The sequence below is a fragment of the Leptosomus discolor genome, chromosome 4 (assembly GCF_034619465.1).
Source record: "Leptosomus discolor isolate bLepDis1 chromosome 4, bLepDis1.hap2, whole genome shotgun sequence".
NCBI lineage: Eukaryota > Metazoa > Chordata > Aves > Leptosomiformes > Leptosomidae > Leptosomus > Leptosomus discolor.
The window spans coordinates 57,594,247-57,616,379 of record NC_141394.1 but is presented as its reverse complement, the minus strand read 5'-3'; the positions used below and the strand labels follow the sequence as shown (position 1 = coordinate 57,616,379).

The 22,133-nt window shown below is 39.8% G+C and overlaps 1 protein-coding gene across 4 annotated transcripts in view; it reads left to right on the top strand.

Annotated features, from left to right (window-relative positions):
- The window catches only part of UBE2K (ubiquitin conjugating enzyme E2 K), a 49,842-nt gene extending 33,003 nt beyond the window's left edge, over positions 1-16,839 (top strand). For 2 of the 4 annotated variants that reach the window (XM_086463891.1, XM_086463889.1), the window contains 4 exons: positions 1,720-1,802; positions 11,278-11,377; positions 15,025-15,153; positions 15,486-16,839. In XM_086463891.1, the coding sequence (XP_086320017.1) occupies positions 1,720-1,802; positions 11,278-11,377; positions 15,025-15,153; positions 15,486-15,560 (387 nt within the window). In that variant the 3' untranslated portion in view covers positions 15,561-16,839. The remainder of the gene's footprint in view (positions 1-1,719; positions 1,803-11,277; positions 11,378-15,024; positions 15,154-15,485) is intronic. The other 2 variants (XM_086463890.1, XM_086463892.1) reach the window with 2 other exon arrangements.
- Positions 16,840-22,133: the final 5,294 nt, after the last annotated feature.

Sequence of the window (22,133 nt, the reverse complement as noted above, 5' to 3'; positions counted from 1 at the left end):
TTGTCTGACTCAACTTCTTGATTGCTTTTCTATTTGTTTGAAAAATGTCTTTGAACTAAGAACATGTCCTAGATCCTGATTATTTTCACCCTGGTATGTAATACTGGGAAGGAACTGGGGAAGAGGAGGGAGAGGTGCTAGTAGCTCATAACTCCTTGGCTTTTGCGCTTTGAATGACTTCCTTGAGGCTGGAGTGAAAGACACAATAAGTCTTAATGAAATATCTGTTGGTTTCTGTTCTTTCATCTGCCTGTGTTCTGGCGGGAGCTAAAATAAGGAGAGCTGAAACAGGTCGTAGACACTGAAAGATGGGTCTGTGGACTATGGTTTGATTGCTGCTTTAGGGCTTGGTGGTTTCCATTTCCAAAGCTTATAGGCAGCTGTTAGAAGCTCGGTGCACTGTAGCATAGTACTGCTTATTCTGGAGCCTGTAGTCTTGAATTGGGGGCCTTTTTGCTTGTGTCTAGCCCTGCCTTTCATCTGAGAGATTTCTTTATCTTGTTCAGTATGTGCTTTGACAGCCATTGTTAGCAGTCATTCACTGTGAGAAATTACCTAGTATTTACATGGCTTTTTACGTTTTCAAAGAGAGTTGAGCTAGTTAATAAGGGGCTCAGCTGACATGATCTTTTATTTTCTGTCCTGGAAAGCAGAATTGTTATGGTCTTGCCTATTTATACACCATGATTGCTCTGATTTTATTACAGTCCTGTATGTACGGTCTTTTTCTGTGCCTGACAAATAATGTGTTCTCTGCACTGATTTGCTGATCGGGGCAAAAGTTGAAAGATCTCTGTTATATGTAAAATGCTGGTCAGGGTTTGGAGTGAGGTAGTAGAGTTGAGAAACAGAGACAGGTTAAAGTCACTAGAAGGCACTTAAAGTGCAACCTGAAATAAGGGATTTGAAGAAAATGATGGAGAAATTTCTGAAGGCATGTATATATTCCTTTCAGAGGACAGCTTTGGGTTTTGAGACTTTTGAAAGAAAATGCTGCTTTTAACTTTCTCAGGGTCTTTAAAAAAACCAAAACCTGATTTTATTCATGCTTTGTGAGCATGAATACACTTTATTTTAGTGTAAAAAATATGGACATGATTCATGAATGAGTGCAGGGACTAGATCCTTTCAACAGCAAAGAAAAATAATTTAAATCCAGTTACGTTTTAGTTTATTGAGCTTTCTGTTTATGGGTAATGCAACTGGATGGTTGTAGAAGTAGTAGCATCCACCAAAGAAATTTTTACAGTACTTCTGTAGGTAACGACAATTTAGCTGAACAGTGAGATCCAATGCCTATGTTAAGAGTTCAGGGACTTGTTTCACTTTATTAAAAGTGGACTTTATAGCATTTACAATGTTTGAAGTTTTAAGTCTGTGTTTGACCATCTGCTTATGTCAAAACAGTGGTACTGGCGGAGGGTATTTCGGTGGTTGTGTGATGCAGGATGTACACACATGACTGTGTATGGGAAGCAGTTAGGGATGAGTTTGGTGTCCTCAAGTGGGCACTAATCTATTTTTGAGTAAAGCAAGGCTCTAACAAATGGCCTTGCAAACTTGAAGCCTCCTGAAATTAGTGGTATCACATGTCTTAGTTCTGTTTTTTAACTTGATATTTCTTCAATTAGTGTTTCTTTATAATATTATTATATTTTTTTACTTAATATACTGCATTTAATAACCATTTTTGTTTTTACAAATTGTCTTGTCTTCTAGGTGCGGTTTATCACCAAAATATGGCATCCTAATATTAGCTCAGTCACTGGGGCCATTTGTTTGGATATTCTGAAAGATCAATGGTAAGATTCCATATGGATTTATACGTGCAAAATCAAATATACCAGTGTCCTGGATAGGAGGCAACAGGTCATGTTGCTTTTCACTCTGCATTTGTAATTTGAGATGTCCTTAAAGCTTACAATGTTTCAGTATAGTATTCTGAGTTGAAAAGATGCAAATGAAATGATTGGGTGGTAATTTTGGAAAGTACTAAGTAGATATTATATGCATAGAGAGCTTTTCCAAACATTTCTACACTAGGGTTAGGGTGAACATTTCATTGTGCTGATGGTTTGGGTGTTTTTGTAAGAGTTAATTTTTTTTTTTTTTTTTTTTTTTTAATTTTGTTAGTTCTTTTACACTGACAAATGCTACCTATTGCCTCCTGAATTTTGTCCTTTGGGCCTACTGAGGTGTAAGCAGAAAATATCCAAGTGCTTAGCTTCATTCTGGTTCTTGGCTTCTACTTCCAAATACAAATTAGTTCTGATAGAGCTAAAAGAATGTGTGAACTGAGCCTAGGAGTGTAAGAGGTATCAGGTCAGCAATAGGAAAGGAAGAAGAGACCCATTATACTGATTCTGTCTCACGGTTATCGCTGATAATATTTATGGTTTGCACCTCTGTAAACCAGTCATCTTTTAGTTGCTGGTCAGTTGCTGACTTTTGATTACTTAATGTTACTGAAAATGTTTTAACAGCCAGAATCTGTGGAATAAGCCTGTAAGTGTCCACACTGTAACAGCTGAACTCATTGTTCCTTTGTTTTTCTGAGTGATACATTTCATGTGGTTTGAAGATTGAATGGACCAATTGTATGATAAACATAATGTGTAACAAGAATGGAATTAACCTTTGTTGTTTTCCTCCACGTCTGCCCCAAAAGAATAGGACTGTAATTCCCCAGCAGATAATATCAGTATCTAATCCATACAATCTTCAAACGCTTGTAAATTGAACAACTTCGTCAAGACTGCTGTTGGCCAAGCAGACATCAGTTGGGTTTGGAAGAGAAACTCTAGAGCAGAAGGCCTGAGTTGAGGTCTTGCAGGTGATGCATCCAGTGTATTCTTCTTTTACAGAGTGAGACTATTAATGCAAATCATGTGGCACAGGGTAGTGTAAATTACTAAAATGAAATCATGATAATCATAAACTGTTGTCTTTTTCATTTCTGGAACTGCATATTTTTTCTTACAGTCTCAGAGCACTTGATGTTCTTTCAGGCAGCAGAATCTTTCAACATACGTGTCATGGTACATGGTCTAATTTTTCTGTCAGTAAAGCCATTGCACTTTTGTACCTGCGCCGAGTTATTCATACCACCCTACAGTTATACTGGAGGTTAATGACTCTGTGCAGTACAATTTCCTGAGAGATTGTTTTCTAAACCAGATTAGTGAATGGGCATGAGGTTGGCTGGTTAGTTGTGTGTTGGGATTTCTTTGGATTTCTGTTTGTTTAGGTGTTTTGGCAAAACAAATTTTGGATGGTGTTTTTAACAGAGGTCACTTAACTGGTTTGAACTAGAGCGCACAAACCTGCTCTCCCAGCAAGGCTTATTTCGCTCAGGACAAGGTTTGAGTAGTGAGGATATGGGAACACAAAAATTCTTTATTTCTAGCAGCGAAGGTGCTTAACATGGAACTGCATCATTTAATACTGTCTCGTGAAGAATTTATCCAAAGTTTTTAAGCTCAGGGTTTGTTTGGGATTTTTTTTCTTCCATCTTGTGGTACTCCTTTATGCACTGTCTAGTTGCTTTACTTGTAATATCAAGGTCTGTGACTTTTAACAAGTATCTTTGAGGCTAATCTTTCTATACTGAAGCCCCTAAACATCATGTTTCTCAAAAATGACACTTACCTAGCATTTTCCCTAGAAACTTCGAGGGAAAACTGGTGCCTGGTGGAAGTCATGCTTATTTATCACATTCTGAATTAGAACCAAAATAATTTAACAGCTTTTAAAAAGTGTTATCTTGTTATTACTTTAATGTGTTCCCTAATTAGTGTTTTCTGTGGAGAAGGATGTATGATCTTGCTTCTGTAGTAATGGACTGGGTTTCAGGAGACCACGTCTGGGTTTCCAGCCCTGGAACAGGTCTTCTGATGTCTTTCAGCATTGCTGAACATCGTGGCTGGAAACAGTCTCACAAAATTCAGTCTTACCCCAAAACTGCTTTAAGAGTGAAGCAGTTAGTAGCTTTAAGATGAAAGTTTCTGGCCTTTTCAGTGGCTGATCAAACTAAAAGCTATAAAATACCAAAAGACAGCAAAGACCTAAAGAATTCATGAGCTTCAGCTTTTTTGGTTTTGAGTCAAATCCATTGGGATTTGGAAAAGAAGAATAGGAGAGGAGATTTGCCCTGTGTTCATGTAATTTTTGAAAGTTAGGTCTTGCACAGATAACTTAATATGTGTCTTTGTTCTGCCTGATGGAAAGAAAATGTTAATACCTTCCTTCACTAAGTTGTATACAAAATAGGAGTATTGGAACAAGATCTCATTTCTGTGCATTTATACCGTCTGGCACAGGGAGTACCAATATTATGCCACTTGGATACTGTTAAACTCTTCCTTTGAACCACTGTCTTTGTTTGGAAGCACTAAGGAAAGAATTTCACAGAACTTGGTGGTGGCACGGGCAGGCTTCCTATGTACTACAATCCCCCTTGAGATGATTTTTAATGTAGTGATCCCTTCATTTTCTAGTTGTGCTCTTTGCAAGTTCTGTTTGGTTTTTGATCATAGAACGGTAAATGAAAATTGCTTGAGCATTGTTGAAGTGCTTGTCAGAGCCTCAGGTCCTTTGGAGAAGAGGAAACTGTTCTGGCTACCTCTGTCCTTTCTTGTTTGAAGAATTTCAGTATTGTGGTTGTACTTTTTCTGAGTAGCTTCCTAAGCCATATGAATGGTTAATGTTGTTTTAATAAGTTGTTTATTGTTCTTCAGTTTATGCTGTTTTAGCTATTTAAACTGAGAAATGTCCACATCACCTTAAGTTTTCTGCTTGTGTAGGTTGAACAATGGTTTGAATAAAATGATAGCTTCATTAGAAAGCAAACAAAAAACCCTGAGCCACACACCCCCTAACCTTGATAATTTAGTATTTAACGGATTTCGCCACGTATTCAAAGGGAAACGGGGCAAATGCAATTCTGAATAGTCTAATGGCTGTGTTCTAGAAAATATCTTTAGTTCCACAGTCTGTCTTGTCAAATCCTTTAGTAACAAGCTCTGTTTCTGAAGTGCTACTTCATTGACTTGTACTGCTCTTAACTGAATAATGCTTCTCTGTTGCTGTGTTTAAATGTAAGTTTCAAATTCCAATGCATATCTGTGTTTTTCAGTGAGGTGAGTGGAAGCTGAAGGACAGAATTGGGGCCTGTGGGACTTAGTAGGGTTTCTTAAAGAGCTAATAAACTGATAAAATACTCACTTATATATGTTGAATAAATATACAAAGATTTTAAAGTGTTTGTATAGTTAAAAAAAAAAGTCTCTTCCCTACTCACCAATTCCATGATAACAATTTTCTATTCTAATGAGCATGGTGTTCCTCATATTGGCAGGAGGTTTTATCAGCTGGCAAAGTAGTGTCTTTAAATTATTTTTTTAATGAGTTTAATGGAATTCTTTCTCCATGGTATATGCTTGATATATTTGCTGAAATTCTTCGCAGCTGTGGGTTTTCATCATGTTTAGATTTGTAAATACCTGTTCTGCCTGTTTGTTTGCAAAGCAGCTACTGTTTGCTGGTAGCATTAAAATATGGATAGGATTTTGTAGAGGGAATACTGTTTATGCTGATCTGATAGGACTTTTGTTATGTGGTTTCAATTACTGTAGCCTGTATTTATCTTCCAGGCTAGTATTCTGTCTTAAAAGTCTATTCTTAAATATAAAATATATCTAATACTGTTCATTGAAACCTGAGAACTAAATTACTTGAAAGCTGTTCTGCATAAATCCCTTGAGCACTGATTATCAAGCAAATGTGTTGTGGCCATGTGTATGGCTACAAAAAAACTCTTGGCTGTTGTGGTTTTCACAGTTGAAATATAAATGAATAATAAGAATATTCTTTTCGTAGTGGCTATACTAGAGGATTCATGCTTCAGTTTTGGTTGAGATGCAGAAATCATTATTATATGAGATAATACGGTTTTAATAGACACGTGAGCAACAGACAGCTTGTAATTATCTTCTTGGGCATCAAAAACTGCTGAGTTTTGTTCAGACTGTTTGAGGGAACTCTTCAGCAAGCAGACTGTCTTCGCCCCCTGCCCTATTATTCTTTTATTTATTTATTTGTTTTACATTTCCCTAATGAGTGCCCGGTCTTGGCATTTCTTCTGTAAACAGTGACTGTACAATGGGCTTCTACTCAAAGTCTTTATTAATTTCCTCCCTCCTTCCAGATTCCATAAGCCCTTGGTACAAGTTGCCAGGGCTTTTCCTTGGATTGACAAGTTTAGTTATTTCACAAATGGAATAAATATTGCAGATTATTTTTTAAAAAGTAAAAATGGTTCCCAGTAGCCGTGTTTGGTTGACTAAGTGGAGCGGCAGTCTGCTGGCTGCAGCTGTTCCTGTTGTTCTGCTGCGTTACCTCTCAGAGTAACTAGAGATAGTTTCTAGAGAGGAATGTACAGAACATAAGTAGAAACTTCCTAAATGGGAAATGACTTAACTTTTAAAGACGAATAAGGAAAAGTGGCAGTGTTTTGTAATCCTCTTAGGGCTCTTTCAGCTTATCAAAAGGTAAGAGATTTCTTATCTCGGGCACGCTGGGCCCAGCTGGCTTGATGTCCTTTGTAATATTATTGCTATATTCACCCAAACTAGGGGTGCTCTTTTTTAATGGAAATGCTTCAAGATATTACCTAAAAAGAGAAAAGCATAAAATACAGATCAGCTTTCTTTGTTCTGATTCACTCCAGGTTTCCTGCTGTGTAACAAATGCAATGCCAATAGAAAGCCTGAGTTTTGGTTACAATGTCTGGAGTGGAGGCTTTTAGTTTGAAGTTCTCAGAAGGACAGTGCTTTCCTGTAGTGAGCTCTCTGCAGCTCACTGGTAGATGTTGCCGGCCTTTTCTCCCATGCTGTAGATGCCAAACTTGCAAGCCTGCGTAGTGGCTAAGCAGCATTTTGGGATGGGGGTAGGAGTCAGAGGTTATTGTAAACTTTAGGAGAAAACAGGAGCCAGTAATGTCGTGGGACAAACGCGATGTAATGTCATGTGCAAGGCGAATAGGATGCTGGGACGCAGGAAGTTTTACCTCCAAAGCTCATGATGTAAGCTGCCTGGTTTTTATTTATGACTGGTCAGGCGTCCGTTGGGGTAGTGTACCCTCTTTGAGCGTTGGATTCCAAGAAAGACAGGAACCATAGGAAAAATCCAGAGAAAAGTAACAAGAATGATGGTCTAAGCAAATACAGCCTACAGTGAAAGACAGGAAAGCTATTTTAGCATGCAGAATATCAAGCATGGTGCAGCATTGCAAGAAACATGTGAGGCTCCAGTTAAGAACAGATTAGACAGAAGTCTGTCACGAGTGATACAAAACCTTACCTTTGGCAAGGAGGAGAGAAAAAACCCCTAAAACCCAAGCATACAGCTAGCTTGGGTTAGCAAAGGGAATTGCTTGAACTCCGTGAGATGTTTCACGTAAATCCACACAGAGAAATAAACGTCAAATATAAGAAGAGTTGGAAATTATTTTTTTTCAGGATTCTGTTCTGGAAAAATAAACCCTTGAAGAGCACTGGAAAATGCAGAAGATGTATCTTTCCACTGGAAATTCATTTTAAGGAAGATACCACTTATTTTGAAGCACATTCGAGCTTGTGGGGATGTCGTGTGGGAGTGTGTGTTGGGTTTTTTAGTTTTGTGCGACTATCAGCATAGGTTTTCCTCCAGGACTGGTGATGAGAGTTGCTTTTGCTCTTTGCTGATGAGGAACGCCTTACTAGTGTCTGTAAATGTAGTTCTGGGCAGTCATCTCCGTTCACCGTATTCTCCCAAAAGAAGGTAATGGTAAGGAAGAGCAGCTTTTTAAGGTTCTTGGGAAATGAGAAACTATTTTTAGCTGTCCCTCCAGTTTCTTCTGGGAATCTTAATTTGTGTCTGAAAAATTAAGACTAAGCTACATAGACAATAAGAAGACTGTCTTACTTTCTTTGATCAGGAAAGCTAATTGGTGTCCTAAAGGTAGAAAATGTTACATGAATGTACAGTAGTTACATGAAATATGTCAGATTTTCTTTACCACTAATCACAGACTTTAATGTCCTTTTTTTAGTACAAACAGCAGCTGAAGCTGTAATGGATTTTCTTTTATGATTTAAGGATACTTCTTTAAACATTTGCGTCCAATGAAGACTTTGCTTGTTAGGCATGAGATGTGAAAGCCGTTTGGAGAATGAGACTGGAAAAGAAGTTGTGAACTACATTTATTAAACCTTTCTACAGATGTAGATGCTAAACTAGTCTTGTCTGAACTTACTATTTTGGAGTTTGAGTTCTCTGAGCATATAGCTATCTGTATATCCAAATGGATGAGGTATTTATTTTTATTACTCATTTTGAAATTGGAATGTCAGAACAGAAGTTAAAGTCCCAGTATGCTTTGTATAAAAATCTACAAACTTAACAGTTGAACAGGGACTGAAAGGGCCTGGCAGTCTTGAAAGCCAGAGAAGGCTGGAACCAGCGCAGAACTTGTGTTCTAGGCATCCATGGCACCTTTGGTCCCTACTAACACCCCCTGATCCCCAAGGTATGTTTTCCTCTCCTAGAAGGCACAGTGTAAATGGAAGTAAATTGCACATAAAGGTGGCAAAAGTGGCTGTGAGCCCTTTCGTGTCATCCTTTCTGCTTTCAATAATGGCAGTGTTTTCAGATGTCTCTAAAGTAGAAGGATTTCTGTAAAGGAAAATGTAGAACAGCTTTTATTTGGTGAAAGTGACTACAGTACAGTTGATAAGTATTTCATGTTAAGTCCATCTTTAAAACTGCAGTAAATAGCATAATAAAATTACTTAACTGGGAAAAAAGACTTTAGGTTTTATAGCGTGTGTGGTGGGTGTGGTAGTCCTTGAAATTCACCGCATAAAAATAAAAATGGTTAAATCCATTTGAGCATAGTAAGGCCTGAAAGACTTAGCATCTGAGATCTGAATACCAGAATAGTAAACGTTGCATTACATGCCTTTAAAACGAGCAGGTACCACTGTGAATTACATCATCAATGTGTACATTAAGTAGATTAATTTCAAGACAGTATAAACCAGTCGAGATCACAAAGATCAGGAAATTACAGGAGTAAAATAGTGTAGGTACATGTAAAGCAAAAATATTTCTATGTTCTTTCACTGAGGTTTTTGAGTGTGATTTAGGTGTGGAAAAACAAGATGCTTTGTACTCTTGAGTTTGCTGTGTTAGCTGGGCTCTCATCACACAAGTGAGGATATGTTTCAGTAACAAGGTATTCTTCATCTGATTATATTTAATCTTACTAGTTATTTCCCATCTTTGTAATTCAAAGAAACATTCTTTGGCTTGGAAGAAGCATTCAGCTTGGAACCTGAAATACTTATATTTAACTAGGAGAGAATTTGAAATTCTGAAAAAAAAATAAAATCTAGTTACTAAGGAATAGGTTTGGAAAAGGAGAATTATATGTCGTGAAGGTTTTGTGATTTGTCAGAATTCAGCTTTAAAAGCATGGGTTTCTTTTAAGATTTAAGCCTGCAAAGTTCAGCTTGAGGGACTTCAAGCTGATGTGGCAGTTGGAATGAGACAATATGTGCTAATTAAAGTCTCTGTCACTTGGGATGTTTCTCACTTGCATTTTGATGTAGAACACTGCACTGTGAAAGCTCAGTGATGATCTAAAAAACGAGTTTCTAGGAAAAATCTTCTAGAATTAGAAACCATTAGGGAAGAATGCCATGTTTGAATGGTTAGTGACATAGCAGGATAGCTGTAAATGTAAGCATCTGGGAGTATATTTGGGTGTCACAAATGTGCCTCCAACGTTTTTTACCAACATCTGTTCTCTGTTCATTGGTGTGCTCTGCTAGAGTACCTCAGTACAGTGCCTTGGTACTGGAAAATACATAAATTTCTGAAATCTGAGACTGGAAAAAGACTTGCAAACTGTTTGCGTTGTATCTGGACCATCAGGCCAAACTCTTCCCCACCCACTCTAACAGACTCTCTGCATTTACTGTCAGTTTTCTGAAAAGAAGAAACTATTTTCTGTTGTTTGAAAATTGAACAGTTTGTAAGAAATTGGATGCCTGTGTTTCACAACTTTCCTCTGGCATTTCATGTACCATAACCATTTTGCTCAAATCTAAGATGTCACATTTTCCCCACTTACCTTTCTACTAGTGCTTGAACAGAGTAAGCAAAAACTGCTTGAGCACATCTGTACCTTCAACACAACAGTGAAGAGTCTACTTAATTCTGACCTTCCACAGATTCTGTGGGGTCCGTATTTGGGTTCCAGTGTGTGCCAGCTGAAATGGTAGATCAGAGGTGGTATTCATGATCAAGATCTAATTAAACTGTGCATTTAACATGTTACAACTTTCCAGATTTACAGTGTGTAACAATTTCATACTTCTACTTTTCTGAGTGTTTATTGACTGTTATGAATATACTTGGTTTTCCCTTACTAAATTATTGAAGTCTCCTATTCTAAATATACTTTTGAGATCAAGATAAATGAGGAGAACTTAGAACCTTAGAAGCTCTGACTCTAGATTTACAGCACCACAGAATTTTTTCCTGCTAGTGACAGTTATGTCAAGTTGGAATGAGAGGAAGCTGAAATAGTATTTTCAGTTGCACGTTCTGTAATAGCCAAACCTTTTTATTATCATAGTAGTAATTCACTATGTAAATTGTTAAATTTTATTGAAAAATGTCATATTAAAACTGAAGTAGTGCAAAAGACACCTAAGGTATAAAATTCCTTATCTGTTACAAGTGTTTAAAATATAGGTCACTATTTCTGTATATACAGTTTCGCTATGAAGAGTGCCAGCAGAGGGAGCACACATGGGCTGCCAGCTCAGTACCTAGACCCTATGCCAGGTGCTGTTAATGGTAGTAAGGAAAGATGACCTAAAACTTCAAATTTCAAATTGGCTGCTCTTCCTTCCCCCCCCGCCCCTGCCCCTCCATGAAATAGATTCTCTTAGGTGGGCATGGTCAAATGTGTAGGTCAAGGGCTGTATTTTCCAAAGGGTTAAGAAAGCACTGTTAATAAGAAAGTCCCCATTTAAAACCCTACTTAAATATATATACCGAATGATATTCTAATACCTGTAAGCTGCTAAGCTGCAGCAGTTTAAAATTGTGATTCCTAGGCTTACAGTCTGTGCATGTACCCTTATATCTTCTATGGTATTAGTACAGCAGCAAAGGTGAGTACAGGCATGGGATTTGGTAAAGTCATTTTCAAATTTTTAATTTTAGGGCAGCAGCAATGACTCTAAGAACAGTGTTGTTATCGCTGCAAGCATTGTTGGCAGCTGCAGAACCAGATGATCCACAAGATGCAGTAGTGGCAAACCAGGTAAGATACTCAGTTGACTGTGAATTTGTATCACTTCTGTAACCTTTGCTAACTCAGATGAGGTCTCAAACCTTGGGGGAGGTAAAGATTTTAAAGAATTTATTGGAAAACTGCCATACAGGAAGTGTGAGTTACTACGGTGTTTTGCGCTCTTTACTCTTTGGATTCCAGAGTAAGTAGCAGTTATTTTACAGTGTCAGGAATTTTATTCTGTTAGGCTTTTTCACTATTTAGCTTGTCAGAAATGTCAGGAGATAACAGCACAGTAAAATGAATTCCAGTATAACTTGCCTTTTAAAAATCTAAGGCTTCAATGAAAAAAGAAAAATAAGAAAAGCAATGTTGTATTGGTTTAAAATGAGTTTTAACTTAATGGTGTTCATTGGATTTGGCTTGGTATGTAGCTCCTCTTCCAGATTAATATGAATATTGTTGAGCATTGTATTTGCTTAATGTCAAAATTTCATGGATAGTGACTTTAAATGACTTACTGTTCCATTTAATCCTGAGGAGCAATTTATCTGAATGAAGCATCCTATGTTAGGTATTTTACCTTTGGAAGTGCTTGAGATAGCGGTGTTAGTCACTGGTTGAATTGGTATCAGCAGAGTTCTATAATGAACAGGGTTTGTAACTTTTCAGACAGTAGTGCCAACTTATAAAAAGTAATAACAATAAAATGTCACTTGAATCTTATGCCATACCAGGACTGACATGATTCTGTTTAAAGTGTTGATGAAAGATAGGCACAGTCATTCTATAACTCAATAATCTTGACAGTTTTCTGTCCCAGGTATGTGTGTGGTGTTCTTCTCTTTACTCTGGGGAGAGAGAGAGAAAGCCTGGCTTCCCCACTGGCTGGTGGTAAAGGTGTATTTTGGTTACAAAAGAACAAGGCATGTAGAAGGTTCTTCCAGCGTCAATCTCATCTATACCTCCTGTAAATCAGGAGCCTCTAGGATTGGGTGACAAAGTGTGTGCTCCTTCACTCTAAAAATCTGTGTGGGATGATAAATTAGCAGTTTATCAAAGCTGTCGGGATTTCAAGGGAAACATGAAGAAAGGAAGTAGCCCATTGTGCTCCTGGGTGGGGGAGAGCTGCCTGCTGCTGCTACGCTCAGTAGTAAGTGCAGAAGGCTTGTTTGTGGGATTCTGCAGCACTGCGAGGCTGCCCTGGACAAATGTCACCCAACAGTTCTGTCAGACTGATTGCTCTATGCAGGGAGAATGGTTGCAAAGGCCAGCAAGGCCACCAGGCATGTCCCTGAACCAGTTATTTCTTGCCGACTGCATGCCCTTACTGTCACACTCGCTTTATTAAATAAAACCGCTTTTCCCTTTTTTACAAAGAACGAGGGTAGTGTTTCCCATTCTGGCCCCTATGGTAGAATTTTGTGTAGGAATCATAACAGTCTCGTAGAAGCACTTGAGCTGGAAAGAGTTTTTTCTCAGGCAAAAACCATCATGAAACTTCCTAGATTCTGAAGAGCAGTACTGCAGGCTGCCTCTCAGGTGCTTGTGGGGATGTGTCCAGTGGGACTCTGGCATGGCTGATGTGGGAGGATGTGATTTCTCCTGTTCCCTGCAAATACCTGCATGAAAACTGTACTGGGGTTTTGCCTGGAGTTACAAGCATGTCTGTGTAATTAGAAAGTGGTTATAACATCTCTGAGACATGTGTGGTAAACACCCAGTCCCTTCATGTGTTTTATTTGGTGGTGGGGTCGTCTTTAGTGTGGATTTTGTTTTGTTGTTTTGGGGTTTTTTTTCCAAAACAAATTCCCAAGGAATTGGTTATCCTCCACACTCATTTTTTGGTATGTAATTTCCTGAGCTATGTGTTGGAGTACCAAGCTGTTCAGGTAAATGACAGTGTCCTTACAAGCTCTTTAGCTGAATCCCAGGGAGAGTGCAGGGAGAACTGTTTGAGTAACGGCAGTATTTTCAGACGCTGTCTGAAACCAGCTGGTTTTTTAAGTACAGCGACATTACCTGCCTCAGATTCCGATACAGAGACATCACTAAAAGGTGCCTTTAGGCTTTTGTCAATTCGGTGAGAAGCTAGATTATTTATGGCTACCTAAGTGAAGGAATTTGCTTATAGAACACTGAAAGCTAGTTCCGAATAAAATGCGGTTACGCAGCTATGGCTAATCCTTTGTACTTCAGCTCGTCGCTTTCTAGGCTTGGCAGTGTTACTGAAAGTATTTAAAAAAAAAAAAAAAAAAAGTAAAAATTGAGGGAAGAGCTCTTTAGGAGCAGAAGAATATAGTACTTCAGGATGCTACTGATGCTTAACTTAATCCTTCCTCTTTTCTAGTCATTACAAGCAAAGAAATTTATTACAGACCACTGTATGTATAACGCAGTGAGTTATTTCCAACAATGGATTCTTTTCCAGTGTTTGTTTTAGTGCCATTAATAATCCTATAGTAAATACACAAATTACTTCATGTGGAACAGAACTAGCAGGGGGTGTACAAAGCACACGCTGCGGTGTAGGTGGTGTGCGTTGCTGTAGGAGAGATAAAATGAAACGTACGCAGTATGAAGTACTGTATTCACTTTGACAGCACTTTATAGATTTAATGGTTGTTTTCATGTGTGAATAAGATGCTTAGAATGATAATCAGCCATGTTTTCTGTCCTTAAAATGCATCTAAATATTTGAATAATATATTTCCCAATATATTGTCTTATTATTTAGTGCTGACATTTATTTTATATGTAAAGATGGAAATACCTGCTCTTTTTTAAAGTGTAATGATTAAGGGAAAGAGGGTTTGTGATTTTGTTGGGTTTTTTAAATACAAAACACTTAAACTTGGTATTACATACAAAAGTTGCTAAAATAGGAAACTAATCTTGCTTCTCTGAGTACAGTTTATGACAGATGACCCACTTTCTTGGCTTTTGAGTTCTTGGTGCAGGCTGAAAACTCTCTGCGATAAGGTCCGTTCTGTTCATTAGAAAACTTGTTAGTGATGAGATTGGTGCAAAATAATACTTACATAGCCTGCATGATTTTTATTATTTACCAAAAAAAAAAAGCTTGCATGAAGAGTTGCAGCTTCCTCGGTTCTTGCACATGCTCACCCATTTTTCAGCCCTTCTCTTCTTACATGCACTATCAATATCCTTCTCCTCAGGAGGAAGCCTGGTAGTAAAATGTCAGTCCTGACTGAAAAACTGTCGACCTACTTGCAGTTTATAAAACCAGACATATTTTTAAGTGATTAGAGAAATACTTTAGAGTAGTATGCAGTATGTACGTTCAGGAGATGTTAACATGGGGATAATTTGTGCTCTGCCACGCTGAATATAAATTGTCTGTAGCTGTGCTAAATATAGCTACTTCACTTTCCACCAGTGCAGTTGAGAGCAGTACCTGATTGTACACGGAAAATACCGGTAGTGCGTGATTTCCCCTAAAGGCAAACGCATTAAATGCTTGCGTAGGTTTACGCTATGTGTGATCCTCACCTCCAAATTTAATTTCAAAAATAGCAGTATGATCAGTGTGAAACGCTGTTGGAGATATTGTAGAAAGAACGATGGATTGGAATCTGCCATATCATCTTGCTCTTTGGTTGGATTGCTGAGTTGATTTAACTTTCCCCTTCTCCCTTCCTCTCTCTTTTGTGTAGTACAAACAAAATCCAGAAATGTTTAAACAGACAGCTCGACTTTGGGCACACGTGTATGCTGGAGCACCAGTTTCTAGTCCAGAATACACCAAAAAAATAGAAAACCTTTGTGCTATGGGCTTTGATAGGGTAAGTATATATAACCTAAGTACTTTTCAGTAGGGGCAGGGCAAATATATGTGTCATTAGTATAGTATATAAAGTAGACTCGGTACTTCCATGACCTTTTGTAGGTCTCATTGTTCTGTTTTGCTAATTATTTTTAAGAATTGGAGTTTTAAAATACTACGTTGTTAGTAAATCTTGTGAGCCACCCCTGGCTTTTTTTCTATAAATTATTAGTTAGGATTTAACAAATGGTAAACTGATGTGTTCTGATTAATCTGTGAACTTTTCTTTCCACTTCTCAGAGCTGCAGTTCACACACTGAAAGTATTATTGCTTTTGTTTTCTCATTGCAGAATGCAGTAATAGTGGCCTTGTCTTCAAAATCATGGGATGTAGAGACTGCAACAGAATTACTCCTGAGTAACTGAGCCATGTAGAGCTGCTTCAGTAGTCCAGCTTGCCCTTTCTGGAGGAGCATCACCATCTGTTATTTTTAGGATTCTATATAGATTCTCTTTTAAAACTGGCACTCTTGCCTGATGATGCTATCTAGGCACTATTGGAGACTGAAAAAAACGCTCTGTAAATAAAGCTAATTAAACGTCTGTGTAAATTTAAAAAGGGGAAATACTTTAATTTTTTTTCTTACTAAATATTGTAAAAATTCTTTGAGCTCAGCTAAAATAATGGGGGAAAAACATGCCTACTTTAGTGTTTAGCAGTGTGACGAAGACTAGCAGGAACTTGCTTCAGGATTTTGATTTAGTAATTCAGAAAGCAACGTTTTTGAGTGTTAGTCATCAGAGTTGTTGGTGCCACTCATCACAGCTATCTTACTGTTTTTAACATGGATCCTATGTGCCTGTGGATTGACCTATAATTGCATGCTTGTGCTTAATAGACATATTAGGTAGGGTCGCTGAAGAGAGCACCATTGAAATACTCGAGTGTTCTTGTAACTTTTTTCCTGAAAGACTTTCAAGACGTACCCAAAGTTCCAAATGGTGACCTATGCGGAACCGTTACCTTTCTAGCTTATTAACTGGGAAACCTGATTCTCCTCTCCCTTCATCGTACAGCTGAAAACCCGCACTAAATCATGTTTCATCATCTGTGGGTACTATGTGTGCCATTTGCAGTAGTCTAGGCTCCCCTTTAAAAAATATATTTTGAATCCTCAGTAATGATTTTCATCCATCATGTTTTCTACACAACCTCGTAAGGAGTGTGCCTCGATATAGCACAAAAAGATGGAGCTGGTTTTCTTTCCTTTTTTTTTTTGTCTTAAATAGAAGTAAAATGTTCTTCAGTGCATTCTAGACAATATGATTTCACTGGGTTTGAAGGAGGAAAAAGGTGATTCTCCAGCGTACTGAGAATTAAAAAAAAATTTCTTTGAGTACTTGATACGACGCAATCAGCTGTTTTTTTGCAGCGGTTTTCTAGCTTTATTTTGGGCTTCAATTTAAGGATTGCTTACCAGGTACTTTAAAATTCATCCTTGCTTGCGTTTTTCTCTAGTTGACACATGGAGGCTGTGTTGGTATTTTTACTGTACATACTTCAAATGCACATAGAAGTAGAAGTGTGTTCTCAATTTAGCTTTCTTTTGGATTGATGTTTCTGATAAATGAGAACTGAAATCTTATCTTGGCTTGTACATACAGTCAGTCTCTTTATTCGTATTAAAATGACATTTCATCCTGAGTGCAAAAGCTTGAAAATTATTAGTTTTGCAACTTCAAACACTAGTACATCTATTTAAAGAGAGCTGTAATGTCTTTGTGAATATGATGCTAACTTTTGAGAATATATCTGACAAGGAAGTTCAGAGAAATCCTCAGACTGGAGAGTGGGGACTGTGGATAACAGAGTACTGTACCAGTCATCCTGTCCATGACTGTGTTTTCTCCTAAACTCTGGATTAATGGGGCGGGGAAATAGATGTCTGTTTGGGGTTTTCTGGAGCTATGAAGTACAAGTGGAAATAATTTCACACTTCATAGACAGTCTGTTTATATCTCATACTAGAGGAAATCAGGAATATTATTGTGTCTGTTAAATATCTGGAGCATAGTGGCAGGGGAACAGAACCAGAAAATAGAGCTGTAGAGACCTAGCCAGTCTAGGGATGTTCCCTATACTGCTCTGTCTGATGTGTCCAAATTTAAAATATTTCAGGGCACAGGCAGTAAACACTTTGAACTCATATCAGTGCAATACTAAATGCATTTCCTTAATCTTTATACTTACTGCTTTCTAAGGTGTAGTCAGTGATCAGTTTTCTTGAGTTAGTGTTACTCATTTGCAATGATGCCAAAGGAAATGAGTTGTTTTGTCTTTCCTTATATTTATTTATTTTTTTTTTAAATAAGAAGCTGCTACTGTTCAGCTGGTTTGCTAGGTGAAAACCAGGGACGGTAGGAAACTATGGCAAAATGCAGCTTGTGTTAATCTCAAGTTGCTGTCTTTTCTGTTACACAGGCTAAGAACTTCTTGATTACATCAACACCTTTTTTTTTTTTTTTTTTTTACCCTGGTGGTAATTGTAAGTTGCTGACTACTTGCCAGTATTCTTCGCTGCTATTTATCAAAAGAAAGAACTTGGAGATCACTGTCGGGGACATAAAACTTCTCAGTTATGGGCTTCTGAACTTGGCTTTAGATAAGATTAGTCTCCTAGGAACAGTAGGTTTTTCCAACAGTGTGTAAAGGAATAAAGGAAGGCAGGGAAAGGGGGAGGGGGGGAGAAGAGAGGAGATGGTTCTTGGGTGAGCGTGGTCACCTCTGAAACAATGCCCTGGGAAGTTTTGCTTTTGTGAAGTTACCTCATTTTCTTCGCTGCAAAACGCTTGTCTTCCCCTTTCCCCTTACGTATAGGTGTTGGATACTGGTTTTTGCCCTCCATCCATGTGCTTGGTAGCAAAGATACCTTGATGCTAGCTCAGGTGCTGGCAGGAGGGAACCTTCTCATGAAGTGAGCTGGGAAGGAAACATGACCCATTATTAAGGAGACATCTGTGGTCTGAAGTCCCTCTGAATTTTGACATGTGAGTCCTTTATAAGGAATGTTTTTGTATTCTTCGTAATTATCAGAGTTGAATGTAGGGATAATGTTGTACGAGGTTAGTTTAACTGCAGCTGGGGCTGAGCCCTAGGGATTTCGCTGTTAGTGTTCAGTTTATCATTGTAAGTTTGTAAATACAAAAGGGTAGTTCTGTTTTCTGTATGGCTGAACATCGCTATATTCAGGGCCCTGTGCATTCACAGACGTGGAGTTGCTCTGCAGTCCCTTCCAGCTGCGGACTCAGGCTGCACACTTCCCACTTTCTCACAAGAACGGCATAAAACACGGGTACAGTTGCTTTCTAAGTACAAATAAATCCTGCATTGTCTTCCTCTATTGTGTAAGAAGACTGCTTGAAACTAATTTTGAAATCTAAATGGCCCCATTTTTCCGAACAAGGTATCGGTAATGACGCTTACTGATTGCCAGAGCATCAGTTGGATTTCACCGCTGAACATTCTAACGCGCGTCCAGCAAAGTGCTTTATCCCTTGTTTATTTGGTCGGTGGGGAACAAGAAGCTCCTACCTCGTCCAGTTCCTCAAAGAGTAAAGAACAGCTTTGTTCACCTGCCCTTCCCTGTTGCCAAAAGCCTCCATCGTCCCGTGAGTGCCAAAAGCCCTGACTGTACCCCACCCCCACTCACCAAATTCACAGCCTTCTCCCGTTGCTTCTGCGAACAAGCTGCGTTCTCAGTATGACAAACCCGAACACTTCGGAGGCAAAAACTTAGGAACATATCCTTCTGGAGAGACGCGGCACTGCGTGCCATTCATTCTGCGTATTCCAAATTTTAATTTTATTCTTTTTTTTAAAAAAAAAAAAAGCTTGCCACAGAGTACATGGGGCCTTGACTATAATTGGTTCGGTAGTATTTATCCGAGCAGGTGGGTACTAATGGTGTAGGAATATGTCTTGAGGATTTTTTTAATTATCATTGTATTTAACTGTTTTCCAGGTAAATTAGTATCGTAACACTGGCATAAGGAATATAGGATCTTTTGTTGTTGTTGTTGTCTGAAAGGAGGAATTAAATAGCCAGAAAGAAGCTTACCTTGTAACGCCAGATCTGGATTCTGTGGTGTGAGTAACAGAAACATGTAAACTATGCAAATTTAAGCTTGACAGCTGTGAATCGGGCACTGCAGAGCATATGGATTGCTTGGTTCATCGGGGAAGGGGAGGGGGGAAATCCCAACGCAGTCTCAAGCAGGAGTTCTTGTTTACTGCGTGGGTCACACACGGCGAAGGGGAAACCGAACTGTGTGCGTGTCCCATGTTTCCTTTCTCAATACCAACAAAAGCTAGCTCGGACTTGGAGGCTTGCCCAAAGGGGGAAAGGTCAAATAATTCAGCAGTGGAAGTTAGTTTTGTTTAATGTCTGCTGATGAGCAGACTCAACGAGAAGATGAGGTGTCCTCTCCCGCTGTGTTTTGTTGATAGAGTTGACGAGAAGCGTCTCGGTGAGCGCGGCCCCTGAGTTGTGATCAGGCGGTTGGTTTTGTATGGTCCTGATGAGCCACAGGCTCAACAATAGATGGCAAAAGCACGCTTCGTCGTACCGCCTGTTGCGTCGCTGAACTAAAGCATGGCAGTAAAGATGCTCATTGGGTGCCTAAAGCTTTCTCTGGGAAGACCAAATAGATGTTCTCACTGTTGCTGTCCTCATTTTCCAGGCACAGCTTTCTCCTGTGGCGAGGCAAAGGGCCAGGCGCTTCTTTCTTGATGGTTTTCTGATCTATTCCAAACCCCTCAGTAAGTCAGGTAGCTTGCTCTCCCCCTTTGTGCTGTCCCTGTCAGCAGCTGCTTCGTCATCAGACTTGCGAGACCAACTGTCGTCGATGAGTTTTGCTTCTCACTTGGCTGCTCCAGCTGCAGCGCTCCATAGGCAGCAACCCCCCTTCAGATTTGTTCTCCCTGGACAAGCCCCTGCAAATCATTTGCACTGTACTGTGATGTGGTTGATGTTCCTTCTCTGCTGTTACCTGCTCTGTAGGCACCCAAACAGCTAGCCGGTCGCTTACGGTGCTGAGCCCCTCGGCACTAATGTCCGTTCAGATAGGTGACTCGACGGCCGAGGAACTGTACTGTGAAAATGCTGTACTTGTCTGTTTTACGGTTTGCGGCAACTGCTGATGCTCTGTTGTGGTGTCTGAAGGAGGCTGCCGTCCTACGAATGCTGATGTCAACTGTTGAGGAACCCCGCTTTTCACTTACCTTTTCCATATGAAATTCTGACTTTTCTAATTTAAAAAGAAAAAATAAATAAAAATTGCCACTAAAAAATATTGCAGGAGGTTGGTCCCTGAGCATCAGACTTCCTGTCCAGGAGGAGGGGGTGGGCTGGAATGCAGCATCAGTGTTTTTTGTCTTGAAAATAAAAAATACACAAACACTTTTGTACACAAATGATTTTTTAAATAAACACACATTTTAAAAGATGTTGATTTTCACTGGGAATGCTTAACAATAAATGCATGTTTCCCTGAAAGCAGTTTTCATTTATTTCTGGTAATGTGAATTGTTCTGAGATTACAAGGTCTGTACTGCCTCCATGTCAGTAACGGGACAAAAAGGGGATGGTCATTTTCATGATGCACGTTAAAAAACTCTGAAGAAGAAAATGGTGTAAATACAAGCTCTGTCCTGGAAGTATGTGTTCTTCCCGCTCGGCCTGCCTCCTGTCCCAGCCTAAGAACCATAACGTACCTGTACAACAGCTGCGCTTGCCTTCCAAAGGCTGTGCCTGAAGAAACAGTTAACTCGCAGAGGAAAAGGTTTCCTGTGGAGTTTCCAGCACCACACTCATCTCGGTGCGTTTTAAACTGCCTGCTTCGTCGTGGCTCCTACATGGGGAGGTGAGAGCCTGCGGGGCAGCGAGGCTGCCCTGTTGTGCCGCGGCAGAAGCATCCTGTGGAGATGACGGCTGTCTGGGGATGGCTGAATGGGGCGAAGCGGTTTGGAAGCCGGCGCCTGCCCAGCCGGAGCTGCAAGCAGCGAGTTTGGGGTGGAGGCGGTTGCAGGCTCTGCCTCAGCTCTGCGCCCCGTGCCCAGGTGTCCGCCTGTCCCCGGGTGGGCACTGCAGGTTCGCAGGCGGGCTCGGCCAGAGGCGAGGGCTGCGCGGGTTCACGGTTTTGTTTGGGTTCTCTGTTGGCAGGAGCTGTGTTGTGCTGTGGTACCTCCTTTGTTAAGAGGGGCGCGGGAGATGGCTGCAGGCACCTGCAGGTGGGGGCTCCTCTTAGCTGCCCATTAATTCAGAAAAATAATTTTTTAAAAAAAAAAAATCCGTATTTCCTTGTTCTTGTAGTTAGACACTGCTATGACATGAGTGACTGAGAGCTGCTTTGTACTGCAATACTTGCAAAGTTGTCCAACAGCCTTGTCATTTCCTCCAGCACCCCAAAACTTGAAGCGAGTTCACAGTTGCAATGGACTGACAGTGCTCACTTACGTACTAGCTCGGCTCCTCCTGTACTTGCTTTTCTGTTTGTTTCAATAGCTGTGACACTGACACGTTCAGCTCTCAGGCAGGTAACTGCTACTGCCAATACAGCAAATCCAGGATTTTAAATTGTTTTAAGGTCAAGTCTGGGTCTGGAGCACCCGTGTCTGGTATAATGTCAAATAAATTACATCATTGCTTCACTTAGTGGCTGCTTTGTGTTGAAATACATGAAGGCTTCAGGTGGGTTTATGAGAGCCTGGTGTAAAATAAGGGGCAATCAGCTGGGAGGGCAAGGAAAAAATGAGTCTGGTGTTGCTGGGGACGAAGGTGGGAGAGAAGCTGTTTTGTGCTGATGTTTTCTGAGCCACCACACCCTTTAGCAGCCCAAGCCCTCGGCGTACAGCTGCCTTTGCTTCTGAGCGTGGTGCAGGGAACAGGCTCGTGGCCCCCTGCTCTTGCAGCAGGTAGGAGGAGGGACCGCGCACAGTGA